The 16298-nt window shown below is 47.2% G+C and overlaps 1 protein-coding gene across 1 annotated transcript in view; it reads right to left on the reverse strand.

Moving 5' to 3' along the window:
* The window catches only part of TRABD2A (TraB domain containing 2A), a 53990-nt gene that overhangs the window by 28366 nt on the left and 9326 nt on the right, over positions 1–16298 (reverse strand). Inside the window, 2 exon segments of the mRNA XM_082672763.1 lie at positions 569–697; positions 14929–15295. Of these exon segments, the coding sequence (XP_082528889.1) occupies positions 569–697; positions 14929–15295 (496 nt within the window).

Consider the following 16298-nt stretch of genomic DNA (forward strand, 5'->3'; position numbering starts at 1 on the left):
GAGACAGTAAGAAAGGAAGAACTAGTGGAAATTATTGCAATTATGATAAAACTCCAATTAGCATGAAGTTTCTAACAGTGCAAAGACTTAAAGGGACTTACTTTTCCCCTTCAAAAACACAGCTAGATAGACAGATTTCTCCTTTCACTTCAGTGTTTGTCTTTTATTATACTGTCTTTTAGAAAAAACATGATCAGTCCACCCAAAACCATGTCTTGTCAGCTGAATTCACTCTTCCCCTTCCCTCCAATGACACACACTCACCCCATCTGCACTGTCTTCTGAAAAGTTGTGTTCACTGGAAGAAGTAACAAGCTTATTACCTGACAGTTTAATTCAGTGTTCAAATGCCACCCTTCCTTCCCCACTCTCCCCGCCATGTCTCCCTTTCCACTCTCCCCTTGCCTCCCCACATCCCCTCTTCTCTCTCCCTTTCTTTCTAGGCTTGTGGAAAGAATCCATTAAGCTCTCTGTCCAACACGTGCAGCAGACTTCTTTCTCTTTCCCGAGACTTCTTCAGCTGTGGGGAGACCCAGGTCCCAGTTGGGACATTGTTGCGGGAGCCCACAGGCTGAAGGGGCGGGCGAGGGGGCTGGGGTCCGGCAGATGCCTTTTTTGTCGAAGATAAAGGCCTCCCACTCCCTTCGAGCCTCTCCACTTTCCAGCACTTTCACCGCCCTCCGATCAAAGGGCTGCTCTGAATATGAAAGGCACCGCCCATTATGCGGCTCCCGTCAGCCCCACCTCACCCCGCCCCCAGCCGCCCAGCTCTCAAACAAAGCCCCTGGCATCTGTCCAGGCGCAGCCCTCACCTTCTGGGGCGTTGGGTTGTTGCGTCTTCTTTTTTTCTTAGTTCACTTTTGAGAGCCATTCGGTCCCTTGAAGTATAGTTGGGGAGCAGAGGGGAAGATCTCTCTCATCCTCAGAACATTCCGCCCGCATAATTTTTCAAGACACCTTGAGGATTTCCGGTCCTTGCCTCTCCCACCTCACCTGGGTATCCACGCAGTCAGGACGTCCCCCTCAAGCTCATTTATTTCCCCCTTTCCCAGCCACACTTAAAAATCGCTTTTCCAGGGGCTTCCCTGGTGGCGCAGTGGTTGAGAGTCCGCCTGACGATGCAGGGGGCGCGGGTTCGTGCCCCGGCCCGGGAAGATCCCACATGCCGCGGAGCGGCTGGGCCCGTGAGCCATGGCCGCTGAGCCTGAGCGTCCGGAGCCTGTGCTCCGCAATGGGAGAGGCCACAACAGTGAGACGCCCGTGTACTGAAAAAAAAAAAAAAATCGCTTCTCCTTCTTTACCTGAAAGGGGACTATGCCCTTGGAAGAGTCTAGACCGACCCCTCATGGCAAGACGACGGAGAAAGTCCTGCTCCTTTTCTGTCATGTTAATAGATGGTGCCAGACTTGGGAACTAAAGCTTCCACACACATCTCTGAACATGAGGTCTGCTTTTCAGGGGGAGAAAGGTGCTTCTCAAAACTTGGACCTGAGTTCTTCTCAGACAAAGGATTCAAGCATAAGGACCAGAGAAACTGATTTTCAGGGATGTTCTGACCTGAAGAAGTGTCGTTTTGTAAATGATGACAATTCCGGAATACCAGGTGAGGACAGGACGGGAACCTGGAAGAACGCACCAGGCAGACTGGGCCTCTTCTTCTGCAATCCCTGCCACCGCCTTCCTGCACACCCTCCAAGCCCTCTCCTCCCTTGGTCAGGTTCCCCGACCACCCACCCCTTCCACCCAGCCCATATCCTGCCCTGACTTCATGGCTGACTGAGCACATCTGTCTCCTGTTATGGATGTGGACTGAACTGTGCCCCCCCACACCCCCAATTCATAGGCTGAAGCTCTAACCCTCACTATGACTGTATTTGGAGATGATAATTAAGGTTAAATGAGGTTGGGCTTACCTGGTGGCGCAGTGGATAAGAATCTGCCTGCCAACACAGGGGACACAGGTTCGATCCCTGGTCCGGGAAGATCCCACATGCCGCGGAGCAACTAAGCTTGTGTGCCACACTACTGAGCCTGCGCTCTAGAGCCCGTGAGCCACAACTACTGAGCCCACGTGCCACAACTACTGAAGCCCACGTGCCTAGAGCCCGTGCTCCACAACAAGAGAAGCCACTGCAATAAGAAGCCCGCGCACCACAACAAAGAGCAGCCCCTGCTCGCCGCAACTAGAGAAAGCCCACACGCATCAATGAAGACCCAACGCAGCCAAAAATAAATAAATAAATAAATAAAAATTATAAAAATATATATATATGTGGTCTTTAAAAAAAAAAAGAAAGGTTAAATGAGGTCATTTGGGTGGGGCCCTGATCCAATAGGATTGGTGACCTCTCTCTCTCTCTGTGCAGAGAAAAGGCCATGTGAGGAACCAGCAAGAAGGCAGCCATCTGCAAACTGAGGAGAGAGGCCTCATCAGAAACCAACCCAGCCAGCACTTTGATTTTGTATTGTGAACCTCCAGCACTGTGAGGAAATCAATTTCTGTTGTTTAAACCACACAGTCTATAGTAGCCTGTGATGGCAGCCCAAGCAGACTAGCACACCTCCTTTCCCCAAATCCCACACCATGCTGGGGTAATGATAAGAATTAACACCAATCTCTCCATCTCTAAGGCCCAGTGAAAGTTACAACCTCTGCTAAGTGCTTCAGGACTGTCTCAGTCCCTTCCTAGAAATTTCCATTCTTTTCATTTCTACTGCCCTGAAAGGTAATTTTCCTTTAAATTGTTAAAAGGAAAACAAGATAAACAAGACCAACAAGACAGACAAGCCCCAGGAGCAATAAGCTATGAAGAATGATATGAAGAACGAAATGAAAAGCACAATAAAGCTAACTTCACACACTTAACCACATCTGGACCGGCTACTGGGCCTAATTAGGCATATGTGGTAAGCAGCTCACAAAATGGCTACACACTGTATTTGCTTCTGCCATAAAGAATGTCGCTCGCCATCTGGCTCTACAAGGATTGAGTCACTTGCCACTGCAGTCACTGACCTTCAACACATCCTGAAAGGAGTTCCAGGTGGAGATCAGAAATGAGGTACCCTGTGCTCTGGGAAAACTGGCAGAACAGGGCTTCAGACAGATATTTTTAGGAGAAATGTTTTATGAACCTGGATTCTAGCATCTTCCCATACTTAGAAAAGCACTAAAATCATTAACAGAGACACCTGTTCCTTGTGACTAGCATCAACCTTCTTACCAAGATGTGTGCCTGGTTGCACGTACCCCCTTCGTCAAATCACTTATAGACTGACTGCCCCACTTACCTCTTGGAAGCAGTTCCTCAGAGTTATGTGAGAGGCTGCCTCCTGGGCTATAGTTCTAGTAATTCCCCAAATAAAACTGAAACACATCTCTCACAAGTGTTTTTATTTCAGTCAACAGCTTTAACCACCACAAAGGGACCCAGAGCAGACTTCTCTCCTTCACCTGAACTCTATAAGGATCCAGAGCCTTGGTACCAGCAGGGTCCTTTGTGCCCATCCACCTCCTCAGCAGGTCCAAACGAATTTACGTAAGCCTCCCCTGGTTCTTGGATCTCCTGATAATTGGTTGATGATCCTGAGCTCTATTTGGTGATATATAACAGGTACCTAGCCCACCAGTTGAAAGACACTGGGAAAAAAGGTAGCCTCCCCCCAGCTGAAAGATACTGGGGGAGCCCAGCTGAAAGACACTGGGATTTGCTCAGTTGAAAGACACTGGGCAGTCTGGACTGGGTGACTAGGTGGGCAGGCCTAAAGTCATTCCTAAACAAGGGGCATCAGAAATCCAGCCTCCAGCGAACACTCCAGCCAGGTGTATGTACTTAACGAAACTTATACTTACAAGTTAGTTATTTAATTGGGTATTAAAGGAAATATCACACTGAAAATGGCCCAAATGTGGCTCTTTTCTTGCATACGCAGTTAACTTAGAGAAAGCTAGCTTGATAAAACATCTGTTCAGAATTCTGACCCTAAGGGAACAAGTCCTTCTAGGAAAAATTTGTATTTCTTTCCCTGTGCACAGGAATTCTTATCTTATCAGACCATCTCCAATTCCTGAGACTGAGAAAAGGAAAAAACGCTGTATGTCACAGCAGTAGCCAAGTTTCCTTGCCAATTGCATTGTAATCAGGTGTTTAAACTATGCCTTTCAAAGAATTTTCTCATTTATAGACAGTTATTGCTTTACTTTGGTGCTTTTGCAAAAAATCCTTCATCTTCAAGAAGATTCATAGAAAGAACTTTCTGACAAGAACAGATTTCTGATAAATTTTGGATCGTACCACTGAACTGAGTAAGAAATTAAAGAATCCTAATGGAAAGCCTGACGGCTTCATAAAACTCTTAGCAAAAAAGATCAGTTACATAGGAATGAGTGAACTGGTGAATATCGTCATAATTTTTATAGTTTTTGTCTGAAATATTACTGACTTTTAATCTGTGTTTTCCAGATATAAGGAAACCTTTCCCCTCAAGCTAATTATGACTTACAGCCACATGGTAAATTATATCTTTGTAAGCAGAATTGAAACATTTATCTTTTCTCTCTACCTGATCCCTCCAGAAATTGGGAAACTTATGTTCCCAGCAGCCTTATCAGATGAATAAGAAAGGTCACCTCCTGACAGGTGCAGGAATCGCAAGATATTCTGGGGACCTCAGGAACACAGGAATTCACCCAAATCACAGGCAGAATCTGTGGCAAGCCCTAGGTGTGGCTTTCCTGGTCTTGGGAGGCCTTTTAGAAACTCAATCTGGGGGTTTCCCTGGTGGCGCAGTGGTTGAGAGTCCGCCTGCCGATGCAGGGGACGCGGGTTCGTGCCCCGGTCTGGGAAGGTCCCGCATGCCGCGGAGCGGCTGGGCCCGTGAGCCATGGCCGCTGAGCCCGCGCGTCCGGAGCCTGTGCTCCGCGACGGGAGAAGCCACAGCAGTGAGAGGCCCGCATACAGCAAAAAAAAAAAAAAAACCCTCAACCTGAGGTTCCTTATGAAAAGCTCCAGCCCAGCCAGTTTAAAAGAGCCTATGTGATCCATTAACCAGCCTTATTTTGCAAACAAATTAGTCTTAATTTGGCTGTATGTGGTAGAGATTAGGGTAATTTTAGAGAGAAAAAGATTATGTTTCAGTGAATGGTAAATGCTCGTTTTGTTCACTGAGGTCTGTATTTACTGCCTCTACCCACTTCCCAGAGAGTTCCTTGTGGTTATATTACATGACTGTTACGTTTAAATGAATTATTAAAAGGACATTCCAAGTTTGTTTCTGAAGCTTATCTCAGTATTCTATCCTTGGAGGAAGACCAGGTGCCCCATGAGCTGCAACCAGGAGATTGTGCATACAGGAAAAGGCATCATTTAAAGAACTATCTCCAACCTAGATGGAAGGACCCTTATCGGGTACTCTTAACTAGCTCATGCGAAGTGAAACTGAAGGGAATTGACTCTTGGATTCATATTTCCCACTTAGGAAGGGCCCCTGCACTGGACTGGTCTATTGAGAGGACTGCTCACCTCAAAATCACCTTAAAACAGTGTTCAAACAGAGGAGAAAACTATACCCACAGCAGGACAAGAAGATAACATCCGAAGTAGACAGCTATCTCAAGATGCCAGACCTGACCTACATGACTATTTACAGTGTTTTCTTAATTTCTTGGACTTTTGCATAAATCAGTGTTTTTCTATCATGGTCACAAATCCCAGGCAGATTTTAAAAATTAATACAAGTGTTGGGTTTATGGTCAAGTACCTACATCCAGTACTTTGGGGTTACCTTGGTGGATTTTTCTTCTCTAAGGCTCTAACTGGATGGCCCTTAGGAAATTTATTCTAGAAGAAAGACAGGCTGTAGGTCCGTTCGGGCCATTATTGACATCACTCGATGGGAATCATACTTGTTCTGACCGTGACCATAAATATGAATTTTCTTTAAAAGTTACTCAAGCCCAATCAGAGCAATGAGCTAAATTTCAGTCAAAGAATAGAACCTCCTTCAGTTATGGGATGGATTTATATGGCTAACACCAGGCTGTGATCATTTAAGTTGAAAAGTCCCCTTATGTTGGGAACAATTAAACCATCCAAGGCTAATCAAACTAATAACACTAGGAAATTGGGCTGGTGCTGGTGTGGAACAGACTGGGCAGGCAACTGGGAATATAGTAGCCTGCACCGAATGGAAATTCTTGGCTTAAATTCTTACTTTTGGCCCTATTAATGCTACTAGCTATATTACTTATATTCTACCTATTTTACAAGATCGTTGTTTCTTGCATTACAAAATGTGTTACTGAGACTCCCATAAAAGCGATAACTAGGCAACTTGAAACAATTGACCCAATATATAGCTCTATTTGAGATCAATGATTATAATAGTGTAACTGTAGATATGGAAGGAAGCAACAAGAGGGAATCTTTCCTGGACCATCACGGACTAGTAAGACAGGTGGTCCAGAGACTTTTCGCTACTGTTAACAGGGCCTAGTCCAGTAATAGCACATTGAATGGCCTACCAGCAAAATCCCGGCCTGGCCTAGGAATGAGCATTCCTAGCACTGTGGTACAAAATAGTCAGGAAATGCCTTCCAAACCTACATTAAACTTATGATCATGAGGGGGCACTGCCAAGTAAACAATGTCACTAGCCATCTGGCTGTACCAGGATTGAGTCATTAGCCACTGCAATTGTTGACCTTTAACATAGCCTGACCTCAAGGAAGAGATCAGGAACGAGGCACTCTGTGCTCTGGGAAAACTGGCAGAACAGGCCTTCAGACAGATATTTTTAGGAGAAAATTTTTGCAAACCTGGATTCTTTCATCCTAGCAGCAGCCTTCTTACCAAAATGTGTGTTTGGTCCAATGTACCGCCATCGTCAAAATCACATCTATACTGACTGCTCCCCGTTCCTCTTGGGAGCAGTTCCTCAGAGCTGTCAGAGAGGCTGCCTCCCAAGCTATAGTCCTCAGGAAGTCCCCAAATAAAACTGAAACTCACAGCTCTCACGTTGTGTGTGTCTACTCCAGCCAACACTTCTAGAGTCCAACCTGCCTCTGGCCTTTCTCTTACTTTGCATTTTCTCCAGTATCAGCAATCATGGTAGGTTTTCCTTTACACAACGACCTAGATGATGCTCACGATCAAGTCCGCACAGAGAACAACTCTAAATGGCAGCTATCCCCCTCCCCAAGCTGTCTCACTCCCCAGACCCCACGTGTCTCACTCCTGATGGCCCAGAGTCCAGGGCTAACACAACTGAAGCTGTCAGCCAAGAGGCTAACTACCTCTGACACCCCTGCAGAAGTGACCCGTGTCTCGGCCCCGTCCAGCCCACACTCAGCTACCAGGTGAAATGTCCTGCAACTCTGCTCTTTATGCTCTCACTTCCCCTGGAAAACACCAGTGTTGCCCCCCTGCCCTCAGAGCATGCAGTGATGTCCCTACCTCACACTCGTTCTCCAGCCTCATCACACATCACCCCTGCACAGCCCAGCCCACCCCCATTCGGCCAGCGCAGCGTGCTTTAGGCCAGGCTCGCCTACACTGCTGGCCCAGCTGAAATATCTCCCCCTGTTTCCTCTGCCTGTGTAAATCCTAGCTTTTCCTTGAAAATCAGCTCAAATGCTAATATGCTTATTAAAGTAAGCTGGATAGCAATTAGAAAGTAATACTGTTGTACCTTTCCCCCATAGATCACATTCTTTAGCAGTCACGTCACCACAGTGGCTGCAGAAAGTGGGCCTCCTCCAGCAGAGGCCACATCGAGAGCCCACCCCTCCTGCAGTGGGTCACTTCAACTACCAGCAGCAGAAGGCCTGGAAGGCACCTTCATTTTCAGGCTCTTCAGTCTACATGGTGCTCTCGAGGTTCAGGGCTGGTTTGGAGAGAAGCTATAAAACTGTGCCACAGAACTGGAAACCACTCCTAGAAAGGAAGGGAAGGCCTCCCTAGGGCACCCCACAGCCTATGAGCACACACCTCACGGCCCCCATGAGGTGCGTCCAACTTGCACTGCTGCTGGCCCTGGAGCCACCCACCAGGAAGCTGGGAGAGGCACCCTGCCATTACTGTGCAACCAGCCTCCCTGCCCTGGTGGCAGGAAAGAAGTTACTCTGGGAGGATTAACAGGGGAAGAAGTCAGGGAAAAGACAGAAACAAATCAGCAGAGTCAATGCTGCGGTTTTGGTTGTTTAAGACAGCGTGGTCGGACAGAGTGATGAGAAAACAACGATCTTCAGAAAGTACCTTCCAATTAGGAAATATCACCCGTGCAAGGCACTGTGCTAGACTCATTTAAAAAAAAAAGAAAAAAGTTAAATCAAGAACCTTGCTCTCTAGGAGTTTCCATGCTAGTTTGGGAGCTGAAATAAACAAACACATGGAAAGTTAGACACCAATCTAAGAATTAAATAAACATAAAAAGCCACTACAAGGCAGCAAAAGAACAACTGCCCAGTGGGGATATGGCAACAGATGCTCTTAATTGAGGAGAAAAAGGAATCTTTGGCAACCTGAGGTAACACTCAGAGGCAATACAAGGACAGGGACCAGAATGGTGACCAAGAATAGAGACCAATGGTTCTCAAACTTGAGTGTGCATCGAATCACCTGGAAGGACTGGTTAGACCAAACATTGCCAAGTCCCACCCCACAGCTTCTAATTCAGGAAGTCTGGAGTGTGGCCCAAAATTGTGCGTTCCTAACAATTCCAAGGTGACGCTGATGCGGCCGGCCCAGCACACACTTTGAGAACATTCCGCCTCAGAAGTAGGAAGTGGGGGCCCTAATGACTGATCCAGCTCACAGCTAAATCTTATTAGTACTACACAATGGGCTCACTTTGTTTTAGGTACTTACCAACATTTAAAAACCAGGGCATTTCCCAGAAAAACCCAGACTTCTGACTTCTCTTTTTAAAAAAATAGAAAAGTCTGGCAACTGGATGAAGGTGGTCAAAAAGAACAAACTTCCAGTTATAAGATAAATAAGTACTTAGAGATGTAACAGGCAACATGACGACTGCAGTGAACATTTCTGTGTGCTATCGATGAAAGTTTGTAAGAGAGTCAATCCTAAGAATTCTCATCACAAGGGAAAAAAACATTTTTTTCTTTGTCCTTTTTTTTGGTTATCTATAGGAGATGATGGATGTTAACTAAACTTATCGTGGTAATCATTTCACCATCTAGCATTATACTGTACCTTAAACTTACATGGTGGTATATGTCAATTATATCTCACTAAAATGAGAAAAAAGAATAAATTATATAATATACTTCCAAATTATGAATTTTAAAAATGGGAAGGTCTGGCCACACTGGGTGCCCATTTCTACGTGGCCAGCAATCGACTAGGACCAAGCAACCACTGTCCTCTTCACTTGGCATATTCACCCCACAAATGCCACAATTCATGTCACTCCCCACTCCCAACACAGGCCAGTTTCATGCATGCGTGTTGCCTACCCAGCCCCTGCAATCCATGATCTACATAAGCACCTTTAATAACCATACGGGATTCAACAACCTGGAGAGACCATAATTTAACCAGTTCCCAGTGGCTGCTGGGATTGCATCAATCACACTGCAATTAATAACAACCAGCATACATCTGTGTCATTTGCTCAATCATTTCATGGGATAAATTCATAGAAGTTGGATTGCTGGGTCAATTTGATACACAGGACCCCTGCAAAAAGGTTAAAGATACCATTTAAAATCAATTATAACACAAAATGAGAAAAACCACCTAGCTAGATGACACGCTTTTTTCTCCCCCGCCCCCGTTACCCCACACCATGCAGCATGTGGGATCTTAGTTCCCCTACCAGGAATCGAACCCACACCCCCTGCATTGGAAGCACAGAGTCTTAACCACTGAACCGCCAGGGAAGTTCCTAGATGACACTCTTTTCTAGTCGGTCATTTTAAATTAACCAGTGGCAGTTCTTACATCTTCCGTTTTGGCTCCACTCTAAGCCCTCTAATACCATAAATATTAACATCCAGTTAAACTTGCCATTTTATTCCATGACTTCTGCCACCTAAAGTTCTGTGACAACATCCTTTAGTGACAGCCTCAAAAACCACTTTGCTACAAGAGAATCAGCCACACTGCAAATGCCTACAGTGTACTCAGCGCTGCTGGAACCCCCTCGCCTCTCCCCATGGCACACACAGGTTTTCACCATGAGGTGGATACTTACAATGAGACACCTTTGAAATGATGCCAAAATCTGCCCCCCACCACCCAAACTCTGCAACTTTACCCTGGGTCCTTATTATGGGCTGAATCGTGTCCCCCCCAAAATTCATGCTGAAGCCCTAACCCCCAGTACCTCAGAATGTGACTGTATTTGGAGAAGGGTCTTTAAAGAGGTAAGTTAAAATGAGGTCACTAGGGTGGGCTCTAATTCAATATGACTGGTGTGCTTATAAGAACAAGAAATTAGATGCACCCCAATGTTCACTGCAGCACTGTTTACAATAGTCAAGACATGGAAGCAACCTAAATGGCCATTGACAGATGAATGGATAAAGAAGATGTGGTATATATATACAATGGAATATTACTCAGCCATTAAAAAGAATGAAATAATGCCATTTGCAGCAACATGGGTGGACCTAGAGATTATCATACTAAGTGAAGGAAGTCAGGCAGAGAAAGACAAATATCCCATAATATTGCTTATATGTGGAATCTAAATAAAATGATACAAATGAACTTATTGACAAAACAGGAACAGACTCACAGACTTAGTGAACAAACTTATGGTTACCAGGGGGAAAGGGTGGGGGGGGAGGGATAGATTGGGAGTTTGGGATTGACATGTACACACTGCTGTATTTAAAATAGGTAACCAACAAGGATCTACTGTATAGCACAGGGAAAGCTGCTCAACATTCTGTAATAACCTAAATGGGAAAAGAATTTGAAAAAGAATAGATACCTATATATGTATAACTGAATCACTTTGCTGTTCACCTGAAACTAACACAACATTGTTAATCAACTATGCTCCAATATAAAATAAAAATTTTAAAGAATGAACAAGAAATTAGGACACAGACACACACAGAGGGAAGCCCACGTGAAGACACAGGGAGAAGACGTCCATCTACAAGGCAAGGAAAGAGGCCCTCAGAAGAAACCAACCCTGCTGACGCCTCGATCCCAGACTTTCAGCGGTCTCTAGAATTGGGAGCAAATTAATTTCCGTTGCTTAAGTCACCCAGTCTGTGGCACTTTGTAATGCCAGCCCCAGCAAACTAATACAGCCCCTTATGTCCACTGAAGGTATTTAACAGCGACTCTCACTTCATGTCCTAGGGAATAGACCAGAAAAGCAAGATGAAAACTCCAGTCTTGCGCTATCACACAAGACTGACCCTTTACTGCTCCTCGTCTCTTCTGCATAGTCCTTCTCTCTCTCATTGCCCACTGTTTGTCTTTTCTCTCTTCCAGGCACTGGCACCTAGATTCTGAACTGTCACACCCCAGAGCAGAGCAGGGAAAGGGGGAGGGGGAGGGCTGGGGGAGGTAGAGAAGGTGTGAGGTGGGAAGGGGAGGGCCAGAATCGGAGCCCAAAATGAGGGGCTGACAAGGGGGAGTGGGGGCAGAGAGGCACAGCCAGGTATCAGGACCCTGAGCTTGGGTTCGGTCACAAATTGTCTCAGATGTCTACAAACCCTTTCTCTCTGCCCAGCGCTAGGTTTGCGGGGCCATCCAGAAGGGATTTTCACGCTACAGCATCTCAACATCACTTCTGGACCTGAGGGGAGGTCAAAGATATCAGCAGTCCTGTTGCACAGCAGCCAGTCTATGACCATAACGAATGCGGACAAGGCTGCCTAGTCACAGACAGCACAGGGCATCCCCAGAGCTGGCCTCTCCCTGAGAAGTCAGTCAGCAGTGCCCTCACTGCTGATATTCTGCACAGTGATAAGCAACCTCACCTACCCAGACTCCCCTGGAGAGCAGAGGCTAGTAGGAGCCCGGTTCTCATGTAGGGGGGAGTCAGGGAAGGCAGGAATGGGGTAACTCCACATTTCGTGATTCCAGGCCCCTGCTGAAGCTGACGCCGGAGCCCTGCTCGCTCCCTTTTAAGCTCTGAGTGGCTGTGAATAAAAAGGGAAGGGCCTCGGGCTTCCCTGGTGGCGCAGTGGTTGAGGGTCCGCCTGCCGATGCAGGGGACGTGGGTTCGTGCCCCAGTCCGGGAGGATCCCATATGCCGCGGAGCGGCTGGGCCCGTGAGCCATGACAGGCTCGAGGCCCTCGTACCGCCAAAAAAAAACAAAAAAGGGGAAGGGCCTCAAGGAAGAGAGTGGGGAGGGAGGGTGTCACAGAAGCATCAGGAGGGAGATAGGAAAACAGAGATGCCATAATGCCCATGGTGTGACATGATACATCCACCTCCAGGGTCCAGGACAGGCCCCCTGCTCCATCCCTAGGCCACAGAGCACCTCCACCTGCAGAGGCCTCACCTGGCTCCTTGCAGCGTCCCGGGTAACAGCTGCCCCAGTCGCACCCGGATACTTCCTCTTCCCCTTCCCCCTTTCCACCAAGCCAGGCAGACTCTGCCTCACCTAATCCTGCTTGGCAGGTGGATTCTTTGGAGGAGGGACAGACAGCTCTCCTCCCCCTCCTAAAGAGACACGCTGGGTGTTATTCCTAAAGTCTAGCGTGTCGTGGAGCTGATCCACCAAGAGCTGGCTGCCGGGGTCTCAAAGGAGCTCGCAGGGACATGGGGCCAAAATGCGGCTGCAGCATCCCTTGAAGTGCTTCTCTTATGACCCCAAAGGCAGCCAAGCAGGGTCAGATCCAGCTGAGGTCAGAACCCCAGCAGCACATGTGGGATCCATGCATGTGTACAAAAAGACCTATCTTTTTTAAGTTTGCTTTAGACTTTAGAGGGGCCGCCCAGAGCCAGGGGAAGGCAGGATCAATAACTGCTTTGTCTTTGAATCCCAAAAATGAGAAACAGCGTGCCCAGCCCATGCTGAGTGCTTAAGAAATGTGTCCAAATAAAGACTAGCAGTAAAAGGAAAGGTGACTCCCGAGCAGGCCTGGGCCCAGGTGGAAACACAGAGCTGAGTCTGCGGCATCTGAACATCACAGCCAGCCATAGGGACACAGTTCATTCAAGTTTCCATTTCTGGTCAAAATATAAGAAATTAAGGGGATGGCCAAGGTGAAGACATGCTGTGGAAGACCCCGCTGGGGGAGCTAGTGGCCCAGCCCATACCTCCAATTTCTGAAGACTGTGCCCACCTACAGCGCCTGGGTTGATGCTCTAGGGGAAAGAAGGGACAGGTTAATTCAAGGACGAGATGTCACGGCTCCTGGGGCATTTACAGTAACTGCAGCACTTCGCCCCGCTCTGTATAAGAACACAAAAATATTATATGGCAATGTTGGGAAAGAATGTTAAAAAGCAAAAGAATGCAGTATAAGCAAAAAGATTGGATTTAATGTGAATTTTAAGATGTCGGTCTATATCTACACAGCCGTCAGAAACGTTGTAATCCACTTTTGTAAGTAATCAGCACACACTCATGTTGTATCCCGGTTTAGCCAAGGTATCCACAAGTTCACTGGTTTCCCATTGCTCTTTCCAAGCTCTGCCCACTGAAATCAGACTTTCACACGTCCTACCTGGCTGACACATTAGCCAACAACCACTAGTGAGCACCTCCCACGTGCCAGACACCACATTAGGAGCTGGGGTACAAGGACCAAGAGACCGTAGCCCAGCTTTGGAGGAGCCTGCACCTTGGGGAGAGGCAGTCTTCAGGTCTCCTGCAGAGGCTGCCACGGGGACACTGACAGGACAGCAGAGGGTCATCTCTGGACTTAGGAGGCCTTCACAGAGGACATAAGCCGAATCAGCCATCAGCCAGAGGGACAGCATGGGGAGGGTTCCCAGCAGAGGGGACAGTGGGTGCCTACACTGACCTTACATGCCTCCTTCACTAGGCTAGGAAGGATGTTCTTTTTTCTTTCTTTTTTTTTTTTTTTTTTTTGGCTTCCCCAACCAGAGATCGAACCCAGGCCCTCGAACCCAGGGAAAGCACAGAGTCCTAACAACTGGAACGTCAGAGAATTCTCGGAAAGATGTTCTCGTTCACAAGCAAAGCTGCCCATATTTTAGGGAGCAGTTCCCTTTCAGAGGTTTCAGGTATTTTTTTCCAGGTATTTATTTTATGTTTTTGTTTTTGTTTTTGTTTTGCTGTACGCGGGCCTCTCACTGTTGTGGCCACTCCCGTTACGGAGCACAGGCTCCAGACGCGCAGGCTCAGTGGCCATGGCTCACAGGCCCAGCCGCTCCGCGGCACTGTGGGATCTTCCCGGACCGGGGCACGAACCCGTGTCCCCTGCATCGGCAGGCGGACTCTCCACCACTGCGCCACCAGGGAAGCCCCAGGTATTTATTTTAAACCAAACCTATCAAGGAAAGATAAAATGTCAAGATCTCCATCTTTTTAAATTAAAGTATAATTGATTTACAATGTTGTGTTAGTTTTAGGCATACAGCGAAGTGATTTAGTTACACATACATATCTATATATTCTTCTTTAGATTCTTTTCCATTATAGATTATTACAAGATATTGAATATAATTCCCTGTGCTATACAGTAAGTCCTTGTTGTTTATTTTATATACAGTAATGCATATCTGCTTATCCCAAGATCCCAATTTATCCCCTCCCTCCTTCCCCCTTTGGGAACTGTACGTTTGTTTTCTATGTCTGTGAGTCTGTTTCTGTTCTGTAAATAATTTCATTTGTATCAAGATCTCCATCTTCAAGCACATTCCACCTCAATTATGGAAAATATGGTCAGTCTCAAAGATATGATCGCTTGCTTTTATTGGAATTTATGACCAGGGAGCAGCAGAAACTCCCTCAGCAAATCAGACTGTAAGTCTGGGCAGGTGGCAGGTAGTCTGCGCAGAGACCCTTACCATGCTGGTCAGGCGTCATCCACGAGGGCATCATGAGCTTGACGTACTCAGGGTGGCGCTTAAGGCGGCCGTAAATGTCCCTGGGGAGCACGTCCTGGAGGTTCTCACCTCGTGGCAGCATCTGACAGCTGGTGAGGGCCGAGATAGTGTAAGGGTCCATGAGGTCCAGCTCAAAGTACACGATGCTGCTCTGCTGAAAAGCCTCCTTGGAGGTGTCCGGGATGAAGTCCCAAACCCGGGTGTACGGGACATGGATCGTGCCAGAGAAGTAAGACAGTGGGTCTCGCTTTATGGTCCACAAGAAGGAATTCAACTCATTTTGCTAAAAGGAAAAGAGACAACATCAAGGCATGATATGGAGGGACAGGAACCTGAGAGGTAAATTAGAGAGACAAGTCACCCTGCAGGAGAAAAATGATCAAAATAGTCCAGGCAGATTCACCTACCAGGGGCAGGAGTCCTCAAAGCAGACTGAATTTCAGCATCCCCTCCCTTTTCTCATCGAAATGTTGACTAAAGATGAGAAAGCAATACAGTCACCAGCTTTGAGTTTGCCCCATGCCTGCTCTAGCAGCTGGACAGGAGTTAAACAGGGGATTCTCAGGGGACCACAAGGACGCACCTGGTACAGGTAAAGGGACACCTGAGGAGCCCACTGTTACCTCCCAGGCACACCCGGTGGTTTCTACTTCTTCGGGTCTCAAATTCAACAACCCCAAAGGCAGAGTCTCTCAACTCTGGCTGCACATTTGGAATCACCTCCAAAGCTTCTAGAAGTCTGATGTCTGGGTCTTATCCCAGGTCAATCACAATGGGATCTCTGGAGGTGAGATAAGAGGTTATATATATATATATATATTTTTTTTTTTTTTTTTTTTTTTTTTTTTTTGCAGTACGCGGGCCTCTCACTGTTGTGGCCTCTCCCGCTGTAGAGCACAGGCTCCGGACGCGCAGGCTCAGCGGCCATGGCTCACGGGCCCAGCCGTTCCGCAGCATGTGGGATCTTCCCGGACCGGGGCACAAACCCGTGTCCCCTGCATCAGCAGGCGGACTCTCAACCACTGCGCCACCAGGGAAGCCCTAGGTGATATTTTTAAAGCTTCCCTGGTGACTCCAAGGTGCAAGCCAAGGTTGACTCCACAGTCCTAAGAAGCCCCTGATTGCACAGTTTGCCCCTGTCCCTTTAGGACATGCATCGTCCTGCATTTCTCTCTTACAAAAGCCTTCTGCTTCAGCAGCAGAGAACTGGATGGTTCCACGATGTCTCCCAACAGTTTTATAGGCTGAGCACTGGTTACATCCTGAGGCCAAGCCACTTTGCCCTT

The sequence above is a fragment of the Grampus griseus genome, assembly GCF_964374135.1.
Source record: "Grampus griseus genome assembly, chromosome: 15".
Taxonomy (NCBI): domain Eukaryota; kingdom Metazoa; phylum Chordata; class Mammalia; order Artiodactyla; family Delphinidae; genus Grampus; species Grampus griseus.